The sequence below is a fragment of the Phalangium opilio genome, unplaced genomic scaffold (genome assembly GCF_054372755.1).
Source record: "Phalangium opilio isolate 3A_F unplaced genomic scaffold, DU_Popi_V2 ptg000329l_1, whole genome shotgun sequence".
Classification (NCBI taxonomy): Eukaryota; Metazoa; Arthropoda; class Arachnida; order Opiliones; family Phalangiidae; genus Phalangium; species Phalangium opilio.
In genome coordinates, this window is record NW_028324226.1 from 5,483,739 (window position 1) to 5,509,749 (window position 26,011).

The 26,011-nt window shown below is 40.1% G+C and overlaps 2 protein-coding genes across 3 annotated transcripts; one reads left to right on the forward strand and one right to left on the reverse strand.

Annotated features, from left to right (window-relative positions):
* The first annotated feature begins 880 nt into the window (after window positions 1–880).
* On the forward strand, window positions 881–25,052 carry LOC149610486 (intermembrane lipid transfer protein VPS13A-like). 2 transcript variants are annotated; one of them, XM_089859290.1, is made up of 57 exons: window positions 881–3,270; window positions 3,494–3,537; window positions 3,730–3,772; window positions 4,454–4,648; window positions 4,736–4,794; window positions 5,547–5,705; window positions 5,772–5,864; window positions 5,923–5,980; window positions 6,560–6,681; window positions 6,746–6,930; window positions 6,991–7,135; window positions 7,206–7,916; window positions 7,978–8,045; window positions 8,107–8,185; window positions 8,242–8,619; window positions 8,688–9,114; window positions 9,177–9,396; window positions 9,451–9,763; window positions 9,839–9,877; window positions 9,941–10,078; window positions 10,147–10,460; window positions 10,705–10,940; window positions 10,998–11,185; window positions 11,254–11,420; window positions 11,493–11,614; window positions 11,680–12,173; window positions 12,242–12,406; window positions 12,469–12,574; window positions 12,639–12,955; window positions 13,019–13,277; window positions 13,342–13,581; window positions 13,651–13,784; window positions 13,847–14,245; window positions 14,322–14,399; window positions 14,540–14,620; window positions 14,679–15,005; window positions 15,073–15,207; window positions 15,272–15,361; window positions 15,415–15,672; window positions 15,958–16,044; window positions 16,102–16,212; window positions 16,282–16,368; window positions 16,423–16,488; window positions 16,551–16,676; window positions 16,739–17,117; window positions 17,181–17,329; window positions 17,391–17,762; window positions 17,826–17,977; window positions 18,040–18,157; window positions 18,292–18,357; window positions 18,430–18,486; window positions 18,547–18,879; window positions 19,027–19,188; window positions 19,249–19,496; window positions 19,559–19,774; window positions 19,835–19,961; window positions 21,153–25,052. In XM_089859290.1, the coding sequence occupies exons 1-57, from the start codon at window positions 3,174–3,176 to the stop codon at window positions 21,291–21,293; spliced, it is 10,680 nt and encodes a 3,559-aa protein (XP_089715416.1). In that variant the 5' UTR covers window positions 881–3,173; the 3' UTR covers window positions 21,294–25,052. The 2 variants fall into 2 exon arrangements, with proteins under 2 accessions (XP_089715416.1, XP_089715415.1); XM_089859289.1 differs by having other exon boundaries at window positions 15,958–16,212.
* On the reverse strand, window positions 24,682–25,695 carry LOC149610487 (gem-associated protein 6-like). Its single transcript, XM_089859287.1, has 2 exons — window positions 25,338–25,695; window positions 24,682–25,148 (listed from the first exon to the last, which is right to left on the reverse strand). The coding sequence occupies exons 1-2, from the start codon at window positions 25,496–25,498 to the stop codon at window positions 24,749–24,751; spliced, it is 561 nt and encodes a 186-aa protein (XP_089715413.1). The 5' UTR covers window positions 25,499–25,695; the 3' UTR covers window positions 24,682–24,748.
* Between the last annotated feature and the right edge of the window lie 316 nt (window positions 25,696–26,011).

Consider the following 26,011-nt stretch of genomic DNA (forward strand, 5'->3'; position numbering starts at 1 on the left):
ACATTAAAAAGTAGTTTCGTAAGTTCATAAGATATGTTCCATAAGTTTGTCACTGGTTAATGAGAGCTTGTCATGAAGTGACAACGTAGGTCATGGATTTTGGTAAAGCGACGCCTGGACCTGGTTAGGCGCTGTCAAAGGCTTAGAACAGACTAAATAGGAAGATGGACTTCAAAACCGAATGTAGTCAATTCTCGCTTGTCGTTCTAGAACTATCTAGCTCTCAGTAAGCCTCTAGCATTACGAAGTATAGGAAGTGTCATACCATAAGTCTATTATGTAAGGTCCTTACATAATAGACTTATGGTCATACTTGAAGCATAGCGCGGCTCCAGTGGATCCCCTACAAGAGGACTTTCTTCCTGAACTCCGGGTTTGGCTTGGCAAAGGCTAGTGGGCGGGATTTATACATGCATCCCGCCCACAAATGTCTCTATAGCTTTGCCAAGCCAAAAATGGAGTTCGTAAGGAAAGTCAACTTGTAGGGGATCCACTGGAGCCGCGCGCGGGTCCACTGGATCCCCTACAAGTTGACTTCCCTCCTGAACTCCGTGTTTAGGTTGGCGATGGCTAGTGAGCGGGGTTTATAAGTGCACTTATAAATCCCGCCCACAAATGCCTCCTGCCTTCGCCAAGCCAAAACTGGAGTTTCTAAGGAAAGTCAACTTGTAGGGGATACACTGGACCCGCGCTTTGCTTTAAGGAACATATCTTATAAATTTATGGTAGTATGAAAATGCGTAATACCTAAAATGGGTGAGTAATGTGATATATCTAATATTCATGCATATAGTAGACTATTTCGACGGAAAGACACGGGCGGGGGGGGGGGTGGTTTAAGATTTTGCCTTCCACCTTGCTTTTTGGCGCCTGCGCTGTAGTCTTTTTGTATCATATGAGAGTGCGCAGAGATGGCAATGTATCAACCCCCTTCTCTGTCTGTCCCGATACATCAAAAGGTCTATTAACTGGTCTGACAGGTCTATTAAAAGGTCTGTCATATATAGCATATAGGCCAAATGGATTTTTCATAAGATACGTCACTGAAATGGGAGGAGGGGGGCATTCGTCGACGTGCGGCGAACAGGGATGTCGAGCTTAGGTTAGCGAGGGAGTAATTTTTTTATTATTTTATCTTTGTAATACATCTTTTATATTCAGAACTCTTTAAAAACTGGGTACTTAAGAAACCTCTACTTTTCCAAAGCAGATACCATGGAATTTTGTTACATATTGTCCAGTCACGAACCATACTATCTTAGCGCCTTAGGAAGCACGATCGAAGAATTGGGAGCTAACAGTTCTGACCCTGAAACGTCACACCCTTCTATCTCTTACTGGAGTTTCATCCCCCCTAACGGTTGGAAACGGTATTCTACGCGCAAAAATGCCAACCAGTGGCAGAGAGGGGTTGCTTGACGTCAGACTATCTCTTCCCCCTAGCCAGTTGTTAGCTACCTATAGACCATTTCGGAAATTACACGCAGAAAAACAACATACATTGGTGAGGCCGCCATTGGGCTCCCTCTCCAAAAAGCAACGCTATAGTAAGCGCGAATTGGCTAGCCTCCCGTCTGTAGTGAACTCGGGCCCCATATGGCGTTGCTTCTTGGCGCCAAGAAAAATACACGATGGCTGCCTTTACCCTGTGTGTTGGTTTCTCTTTGTGTAATTTACGAAATGGTCTATTAGATATCGGCAATGCAAAGTGAAACGAAGATATCAAAAGAGTTCTAAACCATGCATTTTTCACTCCTTATTGCGATTATTCTATGATCATAGCAAGGTGCTAAGAGACTACAGATCGCGGCAGTTTTTAACCTCTTGAGCTCGGGGTCTTGGAAAGACCCAAGTTCACGCGACCCAGAAGCCAAATTAGCCAATACCCTACTGTAGTTTTAAACCCTACAGATGTCGTTGCGTTTCGGACACGTCACAGTATATTGATCGAATTTCGCGCCATCGAGGTTTATCCTAGTATCATCCCAGTATCCAAGCAATTTTTGGCCCCATAAACCAAGGTGAAACTAATACAGGTTAGGCTGAAAGTGTGACGTAGAGTATTGAAAAATACACTAAACCCACATTGGAGTTGCAAAACATATTCCCAGTTCCACCTTAGACTTTTGAATTGCACTATAGACCTTTGGTATTGGTGCTTGACGCGGAACAACACGTCACACCCTTCAACAATACAAAAAAATGCGTTTGAATTAAACCTTCCATGTGTTTTTCACTAGACAAATTAGTCGAATGTTTATTATTGGGGGGCGGTGTTTCCCTAATGCTAATAGATACTTGTAAACAAACACGTTTGAGCGGCGGAAGTAGCACCCAAAGAAACTGTTAATTCGGCGCTATTTCACACTCATTTTCTTCGCGCGCATAAGTTAAGTAACAGACCACACCCTCTGACTGACCAAACCCATTGCATAACCTTGGTGATCCCAACCGTTATGAGTCTTCCCTTGCCTTCTAGTCCTAACGGCGTTTCTATGGATTTGCGATAGACCAGAGAAACGTACACTGCGTCTCTCCACAATTTCACGCCGGGCAGCAGCTGTTTTCAATCATACCCGTTACTGGGTTACCCCTACAGCGTTACGTTACTCTTAAGGTTAATTTAACTATCTAGTTAAGTTGACACAGGGATATATCTTAGTTTTTAATATCCTTCGCATCTACGTTACTCTCGAATTTTCTTATCTCCGCCAAACCATACTGAACGCCCCCTCAGTTTTAACGGGAGCCACTGTTACGGAGCCGCAGGTAGGAATACCGTTAATTTTGACCCGATCAAAGAGACCGCCGGTAATGAACCCGAATTAATTTTAAATCAAACCGTGAAAGTGTAATTAAATAATTAAACTTTCCGTGGGGAAGGGGAGTTAATACCTATTTTTTAATAATAAAATTCATATACTTTTAAACAAACGTTAGTTAGCCTAGGTTTCCAAAAATATGGTGATAATAATTATCACACATCACGGTTTTTAGTATCAGAAACACCTTTATTTTCCTCCCCGCTATCTAATCTAAGGATAAATTTTGTTTCAATGTTTGTGTTTCCAGGGAAATATGGGATATCGTGTAAAGGAAATCATTTTCTTCAATTAGGCTTAGTTGGGATCGTTTTTTACAAAGGTTAATTTAGGTTGTAGGACAAACTCATTATGTTCGAGAACGTCGCGGCGTTTTTGCTCAATAAATATTTGGGCAAATATATTCAAGATTTGGACAGTGAGAACTTGAGTATTGGAATATTTAGTGGTAAGTAATTATATTAATCGAGTTTACCCCTTTTAATTCCCCTTCCCTTAAGTTCCGTTGTTATTATTATTTTCTCTCCGAATTTTGTATTATTTTATTTATTTTGATTAAATTTCTAAATTACGAAAAAAAAAAAATTGTTTTGCGTTATTTTATTTCCAATTTTGTCTTAAAAGCAATTAAGGTTGTGTTAGAATTGTAATTTATGCGAATTTCAATATAGGTACTATTCAACTGACTGATTTACAATTAAAAACTGAAGCTTTGGTGAGATTTTATAATCCTATAGATTTTAATGAAATGTTTGTATAGGTGTGAATATTCAATCGATTTTTGGGCCTACCTTATTACGCAATTTAATATTACGTTTTCCAATTATAAATCTATGTCGTCATAAGCTCGATTGAAATGACTTTAATTAAAAAGGAAAGTGTTTAATTCGTAATTAAACTTTTATAGTACGAACTCGATTTACCTATTGAAGTTAAAGCAGGATGCGTTGGTAGGTTTCGTACCTTTAAAGGGATACTTAAACGCTCCAAGTGTTTTTACGCTGATAAGTTATATATCATGAGTTAATAATATATAATATTAACTCATGGTTATATCGAGAAAATACCGAGGGGCTAGTCACTCAAGGTAATCGGTCAGTGCCGGATCAACACCTTTGGGGTTCCTTAGGCACTAGGCTTCCGGGGGCCCACTGCGATATGACAGCTCAGAGCTTAAGGCTGACCATCGGGGCCCTCAGGCATGTGCCTAGTGGATAATCCGGCACTGTACACGCTGTATCTAAAGGCGTTACACACGTGTAATCTTTCAAATTCATACCCTTGATTGCTAAAATTATTTCGCGTAATCCGTAATCGGTGTACAGGACATCTGGGAGTAATAAACCCCTCGGAAACTATAATTAAACTTATCGTTAAGTAAAGCTTCTTACAATTAGAGATCGAGGGGTCAGTCACACAGCGTAATCGTTGTAGTTGCTGTACGTTTGATGGTACTAAATGGATTACACGCCCCCTTTATTGTTAAAGCTAAATTATTACGCGTATTAAATCCATGATTAGTGTTCATGGAATCTGAGAGTGGTTAGCCCTTCTATAAAGATACTTGGCGCGTTTAGGTATAGTCATTAAAAGTAATCATTAACTAAATTCTTAATTAATTAATGTTTCAGGGAAAATTTCTATCGATATACCATGGATGAGTTTGTACTCGGACCCCGTTTTAGTTCATATCGAGGACATCCTGATATTGGCTGGTCCGGTAACGGACAGACCCCAAGACGAAGAAAAAGACAAAAGATTAATGAGGGCCTTGAAGAAAAAGAAGTTGGAAGATATGGAAGAAGTTACCGTGGACGAAACCCTAAGTACGATTTTGTTCCCAAATCACCGACCTACCTAAAATTAAATATAGTTGAAACCAGGTGTTGAAAGATTTAATACTTAATTTTCAGTTGAAAAACCGAGAGGTTTCTTCGAAAATTTGGTTGCTACCATTGTCAACAATATTCAGGTTCGTTAATTCCAGTCTTTGCCATTCATTTTTTATAATACCATAAGTTTATAAGATCCGTTGCATAAGTATGACACTACCTATACTTCGTAATGGTAGAGACTTACTTAGAGCTAGTTCGAGAACGCCGCGAGAATTGACTAGACTCGGTTTTGCAGTTCATCTTCCTATTTAGAATATACTAACAGAAGTATATAATACTTCTCTTCGAGAGAAGTGTACCACAAAGCGGGGTGAGTGTAACGTCATTCTTCCCAACATCGTAATATTTGGAGCAAGGTTACTAAACCGAATCATATACGCGATAAGTAGTTCCCTCATCATTACTCTATTAGCGCTTAACTATTTGACAAGACGCGCTTGCGGATTTTTTGTCCCACGTCAAGACAATCAAGGTTTGTGGGTTGATTGCTGGGGATTTAGTACCAAACAATTATAGAATTCACCTTACGGTGCGATGCCCATCTGAAGTTTGACGAGCGGGAAAGCAAACAAAAAGGGTGAGCCTGGGAAAAATGACGTTACGTAAGTATTGTATTTACGGGATACAGAGTGTCATCCTTCTTCAATTGTCCCCTTCTGATACTAAGCATTTGACTGCGCCTTACCAGGCGTCGCTTTACGAGAATCTGTGACGTTTCTCCTACATCACTTCATGACAAGCTCTCAATAGCCAGCGACAAACTTATGGAACATATCTTATGAACTTATGATAATACTATGTTGTTTATGGCTCTGATTGTTTTTTATAGGTCTCGATACAAAACGTACATATACGTTACGAAGATGTGGTAACGAACCCATACGCCCCATTGTCGTGTGGTATCGCCATACAAGCGTTTACAGCAATTACAGTTAACAGTAAATGGAAACCCACTCAGATCGAGAGCGAAGCCAAAAACATTTTCAAAGTAATTAATGTTTAAATATGATTGAAGTCAGTATTGGTATTAATTAAAACACGTGATTTCTAATAGTTGATCAAATTAGAATCATTTTCAATTTATTGGAACCCATATTGCAAATCAAATAGTTTAGTAAAATCTCTACTGCCATCGGTACATTGGAAGGTATGTTAGTTTATTGATACGTGATTTTTTTGGAAACTGATGAAATTGTCGCTTACAGAATGTGATGAAGAAGGGTTTAGCTACATTTAGCGTTGGAAGCGATGAATTTGAATTCCGTAAGATTGAAGTCACTGGTTTTTACTCCGTGTGGTTATGTAACCACCAACGGAGTTATGCTATGATACCCAATTATTTAGTTAGTTATTTAGTGTAATGCACGTAAAAAGGCACTGCACACGATTCCATGGATAATTCAATCGTAAAGGGGACTAGTAAAAGTGACAGCTTTGATAGTTCAAAAATTGTGGCACGAGGACGGTTTGTTGAAGTTCAGTATAAAGCTCGGGTTTTAAAAGCAGTATCTTATAAGAGTTTGTAGAAGGGTAGAATCATTTTTAAACTCGTCCTGGAAATGTAGAATTTCGCATTGTTTAATAGTCCCGTTCAGAATCAGTTTTCGTATAAATATACATGTATAGAGAGCCTTCCCTCATTGGGAGGTTAAGTTGCTTATAGTGTATGCGAGACACTGTATCGCCTTAGATCGTTGTTGGGCGCTGTACAACCTTAGCACATTGGAAACCACACGGAGTATTGCAAAATGATTTTTGTCCTTGTCTTTAACTGTAATTGGTTCCCTGCACCGCATTGAGTTATTAAGAGACAAATATTTATTTTAATTACAATATCTACAGTTGTTAAGCCAATTTCTGCAAAGGCCAAAATGATCTTCAACAAATCATCAGAAGAAAAGGTTCCAAATTTATTGGTTGATTTCGTCTTACAAGATGCCGCGTTACAAATATCTAGATCACAGGTATTTAATCTTCAATAATGATGTACTTAATTTAGGTTTCACTGTAATTTGTACCACTCCCCAGTATCTGAGCATATTAAGCCTGAAGGATAGTTTTTACAACATGTCGGTGAATACGCGGTACCGAAAATACAAAACAACCGATCAAAAGGTGATTGGTAATGCCAAAGCCTGGTGGCATTACGCGTACAAGGCGGTTTTGGAAGAAGTCATTAGACCTCATTCGTGGAATAGGATCAAAACGCACAGGTATGTGAAGTATAATTATTCTAGAGATCTGTTGGTTAACCAGACGTTTTTCGGCAATAGAAACACCTTAAACACATACAAGAACTTGTACAAGCAACGTCTTTTACGGCCAGCGGACACCGAGCTACGAATGGACCTTCAAAAGGTTGAAGACAAGTTAGATTTGGTCAACATTTTGATAGCGAGAGAAGGTGCCAAGAAAGAGGTAATTTTTCTATTTACATATATTATTTTATAGATGACATATTTTTGACAAGTAATTTTGATTGCCACAGTACATTGAGGAGGCCCCAAACAGGATACAAAAGAAGGTGAAAAGCAACGGTTGGTGGTTGGGATGGTTAGTCGGTTACGGCACTCCCAACGACCTTGAGGAAGAGTTAGAAGTGGTGGGTGAACAGGAGAAGAGCATCTGGGCAAGGTTAAGCGCCGAAGAGAAGCAGAATCTGTTTCAAGCGCTAGGTTTCGTCGAAGACATTCCGGAATTAGAGACCTCATCCCAACATATCGCTCACAAACTCAACTTCACCTTGGCCAACTGCACGGCTTCTCTGGTCAACGGGGACAGGGAAATTTTCATCGTGACGTTGACGCAATTCCTTAGTAGTTTGGAGACCCGACCGGGTGCCCAAGCTTTCAAAATATCGGCGAGAACGGAGAGTTTCATAGTGGAAGGGTCTTCCGTGGAAAACGATTTGGTGCCGTTAATTACTGCCGATAATATTATGAGTGGTTCACCTCTGACCCACGTCTTCGCGTTGGATCTCGAAAAAAATCCATTACACGTAAACGCCGATTTTGGACTCAATATTAACGCCGAACCTATCGAGGTCGTGTACCAAGAGCATTCCATATCTCAATTACTGGCCTTCTTCGCGGTACCCAATATGACGGCCTCGGATTTTCAGCATATCGCTTTGACGCAGATACACAATATAGCCCAGTTGAGCAGAGCTGGTTTAGAATTCGCCGTTCAGAAACATCAAGTATGTGGGTTTCAATGTGGTCGACTTGGACATGGTAATAATTATTGTTTAATTGCATCAGACGGTTCACTTAAATGTTGATTTGAAATCACCATATTTCGTCATACCCGAACATGGAACAATACAAAAGTAAATAATTCTATGACTCGTGTACAAAAATTCCCTTTATTAGATCGTCATCTTCTTGCAGAGGCGGCAGTGTCCTAGTTTTAGACGCTGGTAGACTTACCATCAAGAGCGATTTGCAACCCAATACACTTATACCGGAAGTAAGAAGATTTTAGCATATTTCTGTCCAGGAACTGCTAACCTAATTTAATCCTAGGACGCGACAAAGATGGAACTGGAAGAGACCCTCTACGACCGATTTAGCATCAACCTGTCTGAAATCCAAGTCCTCTTCGCCGATTCTGGTGATGAATGGCGATTAGCCAAGCAGACACCCGAGTCTGACATTCATCTGGTTCCCAAAGTCCGCATACAACTACTGTATTCAAACAGCATTCGACCCGATTATAAATCCTTACCTAGACACAAACTCAACATATCAGTTCCTAGTCTTAAAGTTAGCTTGTCCGACCGCCGCTTAAGGTTACTCATGGAATTTTTCCAGAATTTGCCAATGCCCAACCCTTCCAAAATCGGGTTTGGCGCTGCGCTAGACGAAGTTGATTGTCCCGGACACTTACCTGCTGAGCTTCCTGTAAGTAACAAAATTTTATTTCCGGGTGCAAGATCCACCTTTAACAATTGGATACTATTTGACTCAAGGATCCTAAAGAATTGCAACTGGAACCCAGTATCGAGTACTTGAAATGGGTTCGCAATCTTTCAACCTTTTTAACCCCGTTTAAAGTACTTCCCGTCGAACCCTCCGTGCCCACGAGTTCCGTCATGGGTTCTGCACCCAATTCCTCAACGTCTGAAATGTCGGACGAAGAGCCGGAAGAATGGGCTCGTACAGTGGACCTACCCGGCTTCGACGACAATGTCTCGCCCAGTAACAACTTGTTCATGCTCTGTCGGTTCATCATTGGCGAGCTGGTCGTTCATTTGTCCAGGTCCAGTGACCACGTCGACAAACCCTATTTGATGTTGCGGTTGGAGAAGATCTGTTCCGATTTGGCATGTATGGATTATGGACCCGCCTTGCAAACCAGTTTGGGAGGGTTGCAACTCATTGACAAGCTTCACGCTGGTACGCCAGATAGTTGAGAGTGTTATAATAACAAGCCTTCAAGTTTTTCCTCTATCACTTAGCGGGTACCTCTGGTGAATACCTGGAGCTAATCAAATCCGAAGGGCGGTCGGACATATTCACCGTACTTTATCGTAAAGTTCGGTCGAGTTGTCCGGAGTTCCGAAGTCACTTCCATCAAGTAGAACATTCTCTCGTAGTGGATATGAACTCCTTAGTCGTGACTTTCCATCGGGAAGCCTTCATGACGCTTGGAAGATTCTTGCTCTACGTTTCTGAAAAGTAGGTCTTGTACCACCTAAAACTCTTCAGCCTATTTTTAAAATAAATTTCTAGGTTGAAACCGATAACTAAGGAACAACTGTACAAGTCACTAATATCGGACATCAGCCTGGACCCGACATCCTTGGCTATCTTAAGTCTTGAATCCGACCCTCCTGTGCCACCTGGCGCCACTAAGTTTAGTGTTTCCGCCAGGGTACGGGAAGTAAAAATTAGACTCTGCGACACGGATGTTAATCTGGCCGAGATTAGAGTTTCTGGTTTGGAATACGACTATGTTCTGAAGGCGAACGACAAGATGATCATTCGTGTCAATTTGACTGAATTGTCGGTTGATGACCTAATGGAAGCCACTCTTTACACGAAGGTCGATATTTTACTAATAATATTACGCTACATCTGTCAAACTTAGCTGAACTGTAATTTCCACCTTGGTTTTTAGATTCTCTCTATAGAAGATGATAAGGTTTTTGATTTCAAAGTACGTCAGCCCTTTTTAAAACCATAAATTTTTACCATTAATTTCCTGTTTAATACACTGTAGTACATAAAACACAGTGCCCACCACAAGGAGGTCGGTAGTGACGAAAACACTCCTGCCTTGCACAGGGATGGTACACTGCGCCTGCGTATTGGTAGGATGCAAGTAGTAGTGTTGCAACGATTCATCACCGAACTTCAGGTAAAGGTTCAAATATTTTTAGCAATTACTATACATGAAAGTGTATTGAGCTTTGATATATTTATTAGCGATTTATTGAGCCATTCGTTCAACCACAATTTGCCACTCAAGTGGTTAAATCTACTGAAAAAGCTGTTCGAAACCAGATAGCTGAAGCTCAACATCAAAGTACCAAGATTCAGTTATCCATAGATATTCACGCACCCACTGTCCTTTTTCCACAAAAATCAAGTTCCCCGAACTTGTTAGTTTTCGGACTCGGTGACTTGAACGTCGAAAACTTCTTTCAAGAAGCCATGATTAGTTTTGACACCGGCGACACCAAAACGATTCACTACGTAGACAATATCCTTATAAGACTGAGCTCGTTGCAAATGTGCAGGTAGGTGTACCTGACAAAGCGAAACGCGTGTCCATTGGTGCTACCAGCATGCTGGCTTATCTTCTACACACCAATTTTACCTCGCAAAAGGCAGGAACTAATCAGACCTAGTGTATTAGGTCGGAGCTAAACCAGCCTTTACCAAGCTTAGCCCGCTGCGAAGTAGGAAAGTCATCTTGAAAGGGCACCAAAGGACCCACTTTTTGCATTAAGAAACCATTACTAACTAAACTTTCAAAAACAGAGCCATCATCCTTTTGGACGGCACTCTTCAGTGTCAAGAAACCGTAGTGGAACCCGTCAAGTTAAGGTTAGACTTGAAGCGAGGGTTAGCTCCTTACCATAAGGACATCTTGATGTATGACCTACGCGGATCACTTGACCTAATTAAAGTATGCATTGGACAACGGGACATCAGTACCTTACTGGCAGTGTACTATGAGAATTTCTCGGAAGGAGAACCATCCATGTTTAAGCCTGGTAAGCCTAACTCTCTCCAGGTGTTATTCGTTGTTCAACATTTCGTTTACCTTACAGTGTCATCACCATCCTCTCCAACGGACATACCAACTCCGACGGGACACGGTGAAGAACGAGACGAAGATGATCCGGTAAAGAAGCTGGAACAGTTTCTCAATTCCTCTGGTGAGGTACGTAACGACGCTAGAGTCTCTTTCGTCATGGAAGGGTTGCAAGTACTCCTGTTCACCGACGTTGATGAAGTGGTAAGATTTTTACCTAGTTGCCCGTTCCAAAATAGCCGTGAGGTCATGGTTTCTATTACCATTAAAAGTTGTCATCACCTGTACGGGACCCCACGCGCTCGTTATCCAAATTCGAAATAGAGGAGTTGAGTTTCTCGATAGAAAGGAAAACGGATATGTCTCGGGAGTATCATTTCTCCTTGCAAAGCTTCTTCCTAGAGGATACCAGGCCTGACAGTACGTTGGTGGAAAAGAGGTGAAAATCTTTCTATAAGCCCTAACAGTCCTTAAGAGGGACTGAACATAGTTTCTTTATCATGGTTTGCAGGATATTCCAAAGTCAAACTGCAAATTCGAACCTCGCGGAAAGTGGAGCTATAGCGGGAATCAGTATCAGTATGCCGCCTGTGATTGATATGACGTATTCATACAGCGCCGGTGATACCATAAGTACGGGTCAATACATAAATTAATTTAGCCTTGCTCGTTCTGATTCCAATTATTACTCTAAACAGTGAATGTTGTGGTGGAGAAAATGCGTTTCAACATCTCTGTCTCGTACGTATTGGCCGTTCTCAAGTTCTTCAATGACGCCCTACCATCCCATAACGGCGCGGTCTTGCATTCAGTCGACGGCGTACCAGTGCCAACATATGGTGAACCTGGACCGAAAGGTATCTTGACATCCAGCGGCTCTTACCATCATTTTGAGAAGAAAGGTCATCGTAGACTGCCCTCGGATACTACAAGTGGTTATCATTCTACGTTCGGTTCTGCCTCGTGCGACGACTCCACCGTTAAAAGTATCGCCATCACGGGTTCTATGAAGAAACCGGAAATTATACTCTTTGCCGACCCTTCTGAAGAAAACAGCCAAGTCCTGATATTGAAGTCAGATTTCTTGGTCGATTACAATCGTGACGCCAAGGAGGAACGATTTCTGGCGTCTGTTGATAGTCTTCAAGTACTGTGTTGCAATTATAAGAGGAGGAGACAAACACTCACAACTGTAAGACTTTTACTAATTTCTTTCGCTTAAAAAGACTATATCATATTTATACGTTTCGCGCTGAGTAGCGCTTGAACCCATGTCACCTGGAATTGGCTAAAGAGCGCAAGTTCTCTGAAGAGGAGATATCGGTCACCATGAAGATCAGCCCCGTCAATGCCCGAGTCTCAACAGCTGTTATTCAGACGTTCTTGCAAATTGGCTACGAAATTCAAGCAGATCTACATTCTATGGTAAATTGTTATATCTCGACGTCTAAAGGATCGCAATTTTAACGTTGCTATTCTCATCCAAGAACTTTTTATCTTCGGATATTATTAACACTGGATGCTCGTTTTTCGATTTCCACGATCTATGGACAGCTAAGCCAATGACGCCTAGCAAATTCAGCATTAACCGTCGTAAGCTTTAATATTGCACAGTGTCCTGTGAAATTGTTTTATGAATGACACTTGTCTTAAATAGGTGAACCCGTATGCGTCAAACCTACTTTCCCCAAAACCAAATCGTTGGAATGTTTGAAGCTGACCGTTCCGGACGTCTCGCTTTACATCGAGACACCTTCGTTCCCCCAACTCTATAAACGGACATCGTTGCCGCTATTGTTCATTCGAACGTCTTGCGATGGGGAGATGTACGATTGGTCCAAGCAGCCGTACATGAAAGCGAATGTCGAATTGGAAGTCATGTATTACAACGAAAAAGTGTCCACTTGGGAACCCCTGTTAGAACCGGCCATGGAAGCTGAGGGAAAATATAGACCTTGGGTCTGCGAAATTAGGGTAATATTTTTATCTACGATTATGCGTGGTTTTAGGCTTTATTCTAACCTTTGACCTTTTTAGATGTTCAGAGATAAAGCACGGCCAATTATGTGTAGGCACGACAAGAAATGCGAGAGGGTTGTCCCGTCGGACGTGGTTGATGGGGATTCCGTCTCCGGCAGTTCCAGAATCCTTTTGTCCGATTCCGGAACTTCGTCCGACAGTGACGCGGCTGGAGACGAAGGTGATGGAACCGACAACATAACGGTTATTAGGCGGAAGGGACACGCACACAGCCATCCTCCGCTTCATCGCAAGGTTAATAGTCAAAGATCTCACGGTATGAAACCTTTACCATCAAATTAATCAAACTCTTCAAATGACATAAGCCTACGAATTTGCAGAGTCGGTCGCGTTGTCAACGTACCCCTTGGATAGTGATTCGGAAACGGACGATAATATCCTGGAGAAAATAACGTCCGCTTTTGGTCATCTCTTTTCCGGGGAAAGTAGTGACGACGACGAAGATGACGATGATGATGAAACAAAGAGCGATCTGGACGACCACAATGGTGACGGCAGCAAGTCTTACAACGGAGATGAGGAAAAGGACGATCGATGCAATCATTTCTCTGATAGAGGAGGTATCTGTTTGGTCTTAATCAGCCTTAAGGAGTTTGTAAATTAATGCCGAAGATTATTCGCTATCCCAGAAGACGTAGTGGACGGCGTTATTGAAGAGGATGGGCAATCACAATTGGCAACCTACTTGATGATCAACTCTCGCGACCAGATTAATATAAACGTCACGCCTATTGGACTACACGTTGTAAAGGAGGTCTTAGAGGTAGATATCATTAGACCATAGTGGGTGCATATTCACTGAAATATGATTATGATTTTTCGTAGACATTCACTGGCAAGCCCATCGCGGATGGAGATTTTAGCACGATGGATATCCCTTGTTCCAAGGCATTGGTCTTGAACAATTTTCTAGGACCACAAACGAAGGTGTCGGTTCTACGGAAAGACGACTCGTTGAGTGTTTATAACATCATCGAAGAAGCCGTAGGAACGCGTCAGATGAAATTGTCTCCAGATGGACCGTCGACGACGACTTCCTCGCATTTGTTGGTCGATTTGGGCATCGCCGAAGCTGATTACTACGGTGGAGATGACGATGATGAGGATCTCTACAGTGTGGCCTCCGCCATTTCCCAACAAAGTACTCAGATCGAAGTGACCAGTGTCGAATCGGTTGCCGTCGAGGAAGATTTGACCAAAAAGAAAGAAAGAGTTTCGATAGAGGTAGGTCATTCAATCACTGTCCATTTTCGTTACATTACTAAATATATTTGTACAAGTAAATTATTACCAATGACAGATTGAAGGCTTTGACAAGTTTCAATGCTTGTTACCAGGGAAGGTTGCCACATTGACCTACGCGCTTCAACCAGTTAGAGTAAGTAAAATCGTAAAATATATTGAACTCTGCGAGCAGTCAGATTAACCATGTACGAAGAAGGTTGCTTTTAAATCGACCTTTGTTCTGCGCGGAAACCTTAATTGTTAGTGATATACGTATTTTTGACACCCTCTTAGAAGAAAACAAGGTACTACCTTTTGGTGGATGTAGACATGACCCACGGAACCAAAACAGTCAGCGCCATGTCTCCATTAAAGGTGCCATTTTATCATTTACTTTGCATTATATAATGCTAATATCTTGTATTTGAATTAGATCGAAAACCATTTAACCCGACCAGTCCACGTCCTGTGCTTGAAAGCGTGTCTGGAAGTGGTGGGTGCACGCGCGGACGATTACGCCAAGAACCCATTTCACGCCACCTACGTTCAGTTGGCTACTCTAGAAACCGGACAGGTCTACAACGTTCCATTATTGGTAGCTTACCATTGTCAAATCTATTTCCAACCGGCAGTCACTCCGGCCGATACCACCGAGTATTCCATTACTTCGGATGGACTATGGTGGCAGGACATGGAGGCGCTGCAAAAACAGACTAAATGTCTGCAATGCGTGTCCCAGAAAGCTAGTTTTTCTATCAAGGTATATATGAAATAATTAGGTCAATTATGATCTCTTTTCTTTTTAATCTTTCTTGTATTATATGTAGGCATCATGCGTTGAAAATAAACATATCCAAACACCAGCAGTGGGCGAGAAGATCATTCCGAACTTCACTTTTCATTTGCACCCACCTGTGATATTGCATAACTCCCTTCCCTACAATATCGAAATAACTATAACGGTAAGGACCCCACTTTGGCGTAAATAATGTGAGACTCATACATATCCTTGCTCAATACTCACAGAAAACCAAACAAGAGTTGAGGCTTGAAGAAGGTGAACGAATTCCCGTGTACGACATAGAACCGAACGAAACTCTAGAAATTCAAATTGAGGTATTTAACAAGCTGCTCTTTACCAGGATTGGTTAACATTACCAAACCCTTAGATTCTCCACTACTTGGGATTGAACTGGCGCGGGAAAGTTGACGTTTCTACAGCGGGTGTTGAACACCGTACGATTTGGATGGAACCAGACTCAAAAGCTGAAGCCAGTCACAAGACGCTGTCGCTATTGGTACACACGACCCATGAACATACACTCAATGTTCATCTACACGCTCCATATTGGATTGTCAATAAAACGGGTCTCCCTATTTGGTTCCGGGTTAGTAAGAGTTTCGTGCATCGTTATTTTACATCAAAGGTATTATTATTTTATGATTTCTTATATTCTTTGTTGGCCACGCCATGTTTCTACTCGTTCCTTGTCCTATGTTTTGGTAACCTGTCAGCTTAGGCCCAATATTGGTACTAGAGAGAATCCATATAATACCCGAAAACATGAATACCCGTTTATTATTTCCATAATGGAGAAATGGGAATAACGCCTGAGACCAAGGCATTATGACGCAATTTTATCTATGAATGTTCTCGGGTTTGTATGGTTTCTTGGTAGTAGTAATTTGATGCATGGTGTATAACACTTCAGGGTTCGTCTTCGGAGATTCTATACGAAGCTCCGTCATCGAGTCAAGAACCGGTTCTATTTAGATTCAAGAAACATAGAAGGAAAAAGGTAACTTTGCAAGTGTTTGACGTTCGGTCTGACTGTAAGGGTTTGCTTGTCACCCAGGTCAAATTGCGCGTTTACAATTCCAAATGGTCACATTCTTTTTCGATTGACGTAGTAGGGAATCGTGGGGTCCTCATATGTTGCGACAAAGAGCGAAATAAAAAATATAGGGTAAGATCTCTAACTCGACGCGGCATGACAACTCATAAATCTTCAATAAAGACCATTCCCTTTGTTTAGTTCTTCATTTCTATTGAGCTATCAGGCTCGAAGTTAACTAAAATAGTAACTATTCAACCGTATTTTGTGATGATCAATAACTCTGGGGTAAGTAACCATCGTAGAAGTACAAAACTGTAAATAATAATAATTCAATTTCAGAAAGAACTTCGGTTCATGGAAGATAATGAAGCCAACGATCTATGGTTGGACATAGATTACTCACAGGTAAACCTTTTTTATATCTTGACCTCTTGACCTTTGAGTCTTTGACCCACGCTTTTTTAAAGTGTGTACCATACTGGCCGGAAACGGAGACCATGAAAATGTTCGTGAAGCACAAAGACAGTTCTGTTGTCTCCCAACACTTTGCCATAAATGTCAACCATACAACTGTGCTTAGAATGGAAAACGGGGTAAGTTTTACTTCTGATTTTGCAAACCGAAACACGTTCCTCAACTATGTTACATGCATTAGTCGGCCTTGTGCGTTGAAGTAAGCGGCGGAACTGAATCGCCTGTGGTCATCTCCCTTTTTGCGTACTGTCCTGGAATGGCGCCGGTTAGGGTGGAGAACTTGTGCGACGACCTCTTCATTCGCATCCACCAAAAAACTCTGGGCCAAGTGACTTTGTTAACGCCGAACCAATCGGTTCTGTACACTTGGGACGACCCGACGTTGGAAAGAACTCTAGTCTGGAATTTATACAACCGAAAGAAGGCGGGATTTGAAGCGCAAATCTCAAAGGACGGATGGGGCCAAGAAAAGTTGTCTTTTCACTCTGTTCGGCAACAGATGTTGCTGGCTACGTCCATGAAGAATAGAACATCGGTTGGAGAGAGCAGTTCAGACGATGGTAAGTTGTAATTTGATTACTTTGTCTCTATTAAAGTGTAACGGGGACATATTCCATACTTAGACGACAGCGAGTTAGAGGATGGCGGCCCCTTATTGCCCAGGAAGACCAGAAAAGATAAAGTTGTGGTCTACTGGGTGTCCTATTTAGATGGACTCCAGAGAGTTCTACTGTTCACTCAGGACGAGCGGACGGCCAAACAAGTCAGACAGGTATTTAAGGCTTTTAACGTCATTGGAACTTCATCTGACTCTAGTTTCCTGTTGATTTCAGTCCATAGGAGAAGAAAGCGCTTCTATGGAACTTTTTGTCTCTCTTAATGGGTTGGGCGTTTCGTTGTTGAACGGTGCTCAGAGGGAAGTGGCGTATTTGGGGGCCCAGAACTCCCCAGCTTTATGGGAAGTCGAAGTCAACCATAACTGGAAACTCTTGAGTCTCGAGTTATCTACTTGGTTGGAGGACAAGTTTCAACATGGACAGACCCTCGCCGATTTGAAGGAGTGCATACAAGTCGACATGGCAAAAATGAAGTTGTTGAAACCATTTTTTGCGTCGCTAAGGCGGACATTTAGCCCCGCTATTTGGTGTCAGTATCGTGTTTCCCTTCATCATCAGTTAGTTCATTTCAAAGTTCATCGGATTCAGGTTAGTCTTAGAACGTAAAATTTCAATAGATGTTTTGGTATTAAAGTGTGCCCCACTTTGTAGATTGACAATCAACTGCCCGACGCCATTTTCCCCACGGTTCTATACCCTATGCCCCTCCCGCAATCTGTTATCCGACGTTTTAGCCAAAAACCGTTCCTAGAGTGCGAACTCTTGACCTTTCATAATGACAAACTAAAATGCAACACTATCAAGTAAGTTGAGTTGAAATCGCATTTCTCCGAAATCAGACTGATTTATCGGTGTACCTACGCAGGCACTTCACCCTTTTGGCTCAAGAGATGTCCCTCAAAGTGGACAAGGGGTTCTTTCTCTCCGTCTTCGACATCTTCTCCAATCTTCCTACTTCCTTCGAAGAAGAGGCTGAAGTCGAGGTTTGTGATTTACCCCAATGTTCTAATTTTTCTAGTTCAATAAAACGTCGCATGTCCAACGGGGTGATAGGACTGTTACTTTTTGAACCGCCATAACAAAAATAATCAGGCGATGGCATACGTTATTCTTGCAGAAATTTAGAATCAAAGAAGATCTGAGCAACATCCGGGCCACGCTTCAAGAGTCCTGTCAGCTTTTGGTCAGTTCATTACTTTATGATCATACCTTTTTTAAAATCTTTTATCGCTGACTCGAATTTTTCTTACTATAGAGTCCTGGTCGGTCGCAGCGTACTATGTTCGAATATTTCCATTTGTCCCCCATTAAAGTAAGTTTTAAAGGATAATTCACTAATCAACATTTCTAAAATGGTTCGTGGCGTTTGTAGCTTCACCTTAGTTTTAGCCCAAGGGGCACCGTTTATCGGGCCGTTTTAAATCCGGCAAACCTACAACAAGACCTGTGGGATTTTTTCCTGTCTTCCATCGGGGCCACATTGACCGAGGTCAAGGACGTCGAAATGAAATTGGCGTATTACGAGCGTTGCGGCGCCGTCACAACCAAATGGCAGCTATACGCCGACGCTCAAGCACATTATCATAATCAGATCGTGCAACAAGCCTATGTTCTAGTCTTGGGTTTGGATGTCTTAGGCAACCCTTACGGTCTAGTCAAAGATTTCACCAAAGGATTCGGTGATTTCTTCTACGAACCTTTTATGGTGCGTACCAAAGGCTCTTGAGCTGTGATTTGTCTGATTTTTAAATATATCGCGCACATCCGCTATGACCTTGAATATTTTTCTGAAGGTCATGAGGACATATTTTAAAACCGTTATACTTCAACCATAATTTTGTGTCGCTTATAGGGAACAGTCTCGGGCCGGGACGAATTATCCGAGGGTCTTTCTCGCGGTGCCCAATCGTTCATGGGTCACGTCATCGGGGGTACTGCCGGATCCATTTCACTCATTTCGGACTCCATGGGCAAAGCAATGAGTGTATTGAGTTTCGATGAAGATTTTAAAAAAGTAAGTGAATTTTCTTAAATAAAATTAACAGTTGACACATTAAATTTTTCCACGTAATAGAAACGCCAACGTCATATGCAACAACAACCATCTTCCTTGCCGGACTCTTTGGTTCTGGCGGCCAAGAGTTTCGCTCAAGGCGTTATTTTAGGGTTAACTGGGGTTGTGGTTAAACCCGTCACGGGAGCGCAATACGAAGGTTTAGAAGGCTTCTTTAAAGGCATAGGCAAAGGCGTTCTCGGTCTGTTGACAAAACCAGCGGGTGGTGTATTCGATATGGTCACCATGGCATTTGATGGAATAAGAAGGTAATGTACCAAGGTTTAAATGTAGGCCTAAATTTCTTATATCAAATCATACACGACCCTAGAGCCGCTGAAATGGGAGAACACGTTGTGGTCAGTATGAGACTACCAAGGTTTGTTAACCCGGCGAAAGGGTTAAAGCCGTACTCTCAGTACCAAGCGACTGGTAATCGGTTGTTGTCTGTTTTGAGCAAGGGTCACTACGCTAAAACAGACGTTTATTTCGCTCACGCCACACTGAGGAAGGACGAGAAAACGGACATAATGCTCATAACTAATAAGTAGGCTTTGTCTTGGCTTGACCTTTAGGGCCGAGATCTGAGTCTTCTATATTATTTCAGACACTTGTTCTTGTTGGAAAAATGTCGTTTATGGGGAGATTGGGATATTCAATGGGTCGTTCGCATAGACGACATCATGACAGTGCCCAAAATACGCGGTCAACGCATTATAATACAAGTTCGAGAGGTGAGAGTTTGGATTTTTTTTTTATTTTTAGATAAAGAGGTACTTAAATACCACGCGTGAGAAAGTATTTTAACATGTAGCGTTTAAGGAGAAAATATTAAATACCATTCACCTTATTTTATGAAGAAAAAATGGAGACGTATCCCCTTGACCAATCAGGGAACGTAAATACGGACGTGTACTTTTTTCTGTTAGATCAAGACCACGTAGAATTTCAAAATAATTTAATTGATAACTATCGTAGTTTCTATTCTCCAACAAATAGGCCTATGTTGGAGGTGTAAACTGCCATTTAGGACGTTGAGTCCCAAATATTACCATAAGTTTATAAGATATTTTCCATAAGTTTGTAAAGTGCCACCTGGTGAGGCGCTGTCAAGGGTTTTGTAAAACTAAATAGGAAGAACTGCTGCATTGCAAAACCGAGTGTAGTCAATTCTCGCTTGTCGTTCTCGAACTAGCTCTTAGTAAGTCTCTAGAATTACGAAGTATAGGAAGTGTCATACTTATGGGACATATCTTATAAACTTATGATAAAAATTAAAAAATAATTTTTATTATCAACGTATGAGGTTAAGGGAGATAATAGGAATGGGTGTTTGTGGGGTTTTTGGGGGGGGGGGTCTAGAAACACGAAAAGAAAGGTTCGTCGAGGACCTCGTTAAAAATGATCTGGATTATATCCAATTTCTCGGAGAATGGGAGGAAAGATGCGGTAGATAATTATTACCAAGAAGCGATATCTAGTTTACTAGGGAGAAGGTATAAATTCGCCACATTTCCAGCATTATCTCCAGTCCAAACGTAGGTCCGGAGTTAATCCCCGCCTTTAAATTACAACCAGCATCTCATTGGTTCTTGAAAACTTACGTCAGCGCGACGCGAATGACGAAAATTACGTATTTTCTGATTGAGGAGAGGCGAAATAGCCCGGCCTATTTTTACGTCCCCCTCCCCCTCTTGTATTTTGAAAGGGGGACTGGGACTATGGCGCGCGAATACTTAGGCATCTTATAGCTTCTCTCTTCTTGTTATTACTAATAATTTATTAGTTACGTTCAAAACGAAATTTCATCAAAATCTATTAGGTTTTATAGCGTTACGCTAACACACACGTAGATATTAACATTGTTTAATCGTAACTTTATACTTGTTGCCGCATTCACTTTATTTATACCCAATTCAACATAGGACGATTCTCTGATGAGTTTGGCCGGTAACGAGCGTTACATTGTGACAGACGATACGATAGTGTTGGAATGGATAAAAGATCAAATTGAAAAGGTGTTAATGGTTGCCATGGAAGACAAACCTTGCGCCCAGACCGTTTAAAAATTACTCGCTCCGTTTAAAACCATATTTGAGCCCAAATTCAGGTATATATATTATATATATTTTTAATTATATTTAAACAAATTAATTCCCATTTCAATAAATGAAGATTATGAAATGGAAACTATCCTTTAAATAAATCTAACAACAAAATACCTTAATAGTGAACAAAAAATTCAAAAATTTTAATTTAGTAACTTCCAGTTCGCCTCCCATTACTAAAATACCAAACCAAAATGAGAGGTCAATTAAGATACATTTAATTAATTAATAATTACCTGTTAGAGAAGATTAACGATGATGCACTAATTATTATGTACAATGTACTAATTTAACCCCAAATCGAGTATAGGAACCAAATAAAATAAAAACTAACCAATCAAAAGAATACATAGTTTTCAGACTAGGAGTATTTATACAATTTACGCCAGGAGACCAGGCTACTTCGTACTGCAATTTGTCCGCCATGTAGCCTAGCTTCCTGGTGTAAATGGTATCAATCCTCCTAGTCTGAAAATTATGTATTATATAATTAATTGTAATTAATCTCGCCTCCTAAGCCTTAGTCAAGTTTAGACGCGCTTTAATTTTTCCTAAGAAACACAATTGTGAGATGAGAAAAATACGAAACCGAACTTACAAGCAAAATTCCAAATATTCATATTTATTAGCGTAAAAGAGTTATTTAGGAATAGAGAATTCACGCACGGTTTGCATTACGATTTATTTGAGAAGCTTCTAACATTGCTGTCGTTGCGTTTTTGAAGTGATAAATAAGATAGATGTTTAAGTGTTTTAAAATAATAGGCTTAACTAGATAAGACTTTAAAGTTTCCCTTTCCTTATTTATTTAACGACTTTTAATTAACTTAAGTATAGTTTAATTTAAATCGAGTGAGATATTGCTACTATATTTATTTTTCATAAAATAATTAAACAAAAACAACCGTATGTGATATAATAATATATAATAATATTAAGAATATTTAAGAGCACTGTGTCTAAAAATTATGATGAAACAAAGACGAAATAGAGTAAATAGCAACGTCATGCGCATTTTGTTTAAAATATAAGATAGTTTGAGGTGCCAACTTTAAAGGTAACAACCGGACTAGTTTTTTATTATTATTTTTCGAAAGATTAACTTTTGAAATAAGGATTATTTCAAATTGAAATTATGTATCCATCTACAATGTTAAAGAAGATACGAGCAAATAAATTTTCTAACTGGGCCATGGATAATGTATGCCCGTGAGGAAATTTGTTTTCAAGCTGTAGGATAGGCAACTCCCTGTCTCTGACGGAAGCTTATTTGATATATACTCTGTTCCAGCTTCGGTTGTCAGCGAGCGCAAACCAGAGTCTTTATGTATCGTAGCTTTGGGCGTGCTGACAAGAGACGAAAGTAAATCTCATTTTCAGGATTTAAATCTCGAGATTTCAGATCCGGAAAATGAGTATTTCTTTCGTCTCTTGTCAGCACTTACAAAGCTACGTTACATAGAGACCCTGCTTTGCGCGTGCTGACAACCGAAGCTGAAACAGAATATATACAGAATAATAAGAATAAGCTGACTTCGCAGATAGGGAGTTGCCTATCCTATAGCGTGAAAACCAATTTCCCCACGCGCATCGTTTATCCATGACTGGGTCTTAGAGCGTTTTCCTTTGGGTCCTCGCGGAGCGCTCCCAAGGAGCAATAAAATAGGTAGTAGTAGTTTCTAGCTTCGTTGAAGACTCTTTTTGAAGAATAGGATCTCCTAGTTTTATTCCTCCATGGGAGCGCTCCGCGAGGACCCAAAGGAAAACACTATTAAACGTTGGGCCTCTTCGTTAAACCAATGACGTTTTAGGTCTAAAGTGGCCAATTACAGTTCCCCTCTCCCACTCAACATAACGTCACGATATTTTTCACAGAACTGTCCTGAAAGAAAATTTATTCCCTAGTCTACTTTAATCATATCTTTAATATTGTAGATAGATGAAAATATAGTTCCAATTTGACTTCTAGCTTGGTCCTTATTTTCAAAATTTTTAATTAGTGTTTTTTTTTTTTAAATATAATTTTGCATTTATAAAATATTAGAAGCTCATTATTCTCCGCAATTAAACTTTCTCCGCGAAATTACAATTATTAGCAGGAGTTTCAACTCTTGTTGGATACAAAAGTGAGAAGAAAAAAATTAAACTTTGCTTTCGATAGATTAGATGTAATTTCATGGATAAAAAGTAGATTAGAGCAAATACATTACACTAACATTGGTGCGTGACAATGTTAAACAAAATGGTTACCAGAGCGCAAAATTTAAAAATAAATTGATAATGAAGGGTATAACGAGTTTCTTCTATACCTGGGCCAGGTTTAATTTGAACTGAGCAATAATTAGGCGGCTATATCTCAATTTTAATTTACTTTATTCTTAACTTTAAATTGATATTTGGTTTTCAATTTAAATCCATATATATATATACCTTATTTAAAGTTCAGTATTATAAATGTTTCTTTTGAAGGGCGAAATCAAGAAGCGATATCTAGTTTACTAGGGAGAAGGTATAAGAAGCCTAAGTATTCGCGCGCCATAGTCCTGCAGTCCCCCTTTCAAAATACAAGGGGGGACGTAAAAGGAGGCCGGGCTATTTCGCTGCCTCTCCTCAGTCGGAAAATACGTAATTTTCGTCATTCGCGTCGCGCTGACGCGAGTTTTCAAGAACCAATGAGATGCTGGTTGTAATTTAGAGGGGGCGGGGATTAACTCCGGACCTACGTTTGGACTGGAGATAAACCTACTAAACTAGATATCGCTTCTTGGTGAAATATATCTGTTATCTGTTGGCAGTATCCTTTACATATAGAAACTAACACTCTTTAACCAAAACTGCGGTAGCGTGCTAATAGGTGCTATATCAAAAACAAATATAGGTTGTCGCATTATTTTAATCCAATCTGAATTAGTTTCTAACCATTAATGGTTTAGAAGCAATGAAATTGAAGACAGCGAGGGTGTATAACCCTCTCCTTGTCTTTCAGTTCAATTGTTTCTGGGCAAAACCATAATTAATAATTATGCTGTTACAGTAAGAGACTCATTACTATTTATCCCTATATATACATAACAAATTCACAAACTTCGGAGGAAATTAAAAAATTGTAAATTTCTGAGTGCTTTAATTATAAAAGATTACTCGATCAAGTTAGAAGTAGTTCCTATATAGCTTACTCCACCCGCAATAACCAAAGATACTATTTCCTCAATGATGTGAAATTTGTGAACCAATGAACGTGTATGTACATTGAGAACTGGTTAAGTTATTGATAAATATATATATATATATATAAGAAATTATATAATTGCCTAATATTATGGTGTATGTGTGCACGCAATAAATGTTTTCATTTTAAAGATGTAAACCAAAAAAAAGAAACTTTATTTTATCAAATAGGTGAAATAAAAGGCTTAACAAGGATAGCTTGAATTATCCCATTCATCCAAATCATTGGGCATTGTATTTAAAAGTCCTTGTATTTTGCCAAGAATGATGTCATTTTCGCAATAGCAACTCGAGGCGTCATACGGTGGCACTATTTTTAATGCTCCAGCTACTATTAAAGAGCCATCTTCCTTTTTTTCAGATATTGGAAATCGATTTTTTAAAAGCCATGATTTAACTTTGTTTTTAATTTCATTTAGGTCTTCTTTAGTTTTAACCTCTGTTTCTTTCATGAAAAGTTTTTTCAGAGATTCCGCGTTATCATGGTTCGAATTTTCTTTTATAACTTCCACGCTGTCTATGGCATGCCCCATGACGATTTGAATACGCGCGGGTTTTCCATTTTCGAAATTGACCAATACGACGCTGCAAATAAAGAGCACCAATTAAATGCGAAAGTCTCTAAGCAGACTACACTTAACCAAGGCTTTTATTCGAAAACAAAAATCGTGTAAAATCTATGGTGAAATTGGCTCAATTTTCTTATTTTGAATAAGATTATTAGTTTTTTTTTATTATTCTGAAGGTACTTTTGGAAGTTGTATGGTTATTCACCTTTCAGAAACCGGATCTATGGTCTTAACAAAGCCCTCATAGCTTGTTTTATTTTTAACATGGATTTTAACATACTGATTTACTAGTTTTTCAAATTCTAATGGATTGTTAACATAAACTAGTAAATTGCGCGCTTCACTATCTTGGTTCTTCGTATCCATGGTTACTTTGTCCAATTAAATGTTAATCATGAAAGCTAGTAAAGAGTTCATCCCCTCGTCCGACTACTTGAAATTTGAATAATGCACAGTCAGGGTTGCCATATTGGGCTGGAAAGCCGCCAATTGGGCTTCTTCTCAAAAATATTGGCTTGAAATAAAAGGGTTGGCTGTTGGCTGGAAATTGGGCTTGTCGGGGTTTTTCTTTGGCTTTCTGTACTTAAAATACCGCCAAAAGGGAAGATCATTAGAATGCCCAAAAAACTGAAAAATGGTGCGTCAAACCTTTTGAGCGGCTTATAGTTCATGATTAAATAAAATGATTTCATTTTGTTTTGCGTTTTAAAAATGGTGTCAGTATAGAATTTGCATTAAAATTTCTAAAAAAAACTAATTTCAAATTTTCACGATAAATTTATGGCTTGTTTTTGGGCTGGATAGTTTAGATCTTAGGCAGTTTTTGGGCTTCTTTTCGAAACACCGATTGGCGGTTTTTTGGGCTTGTTTCCAATTTGA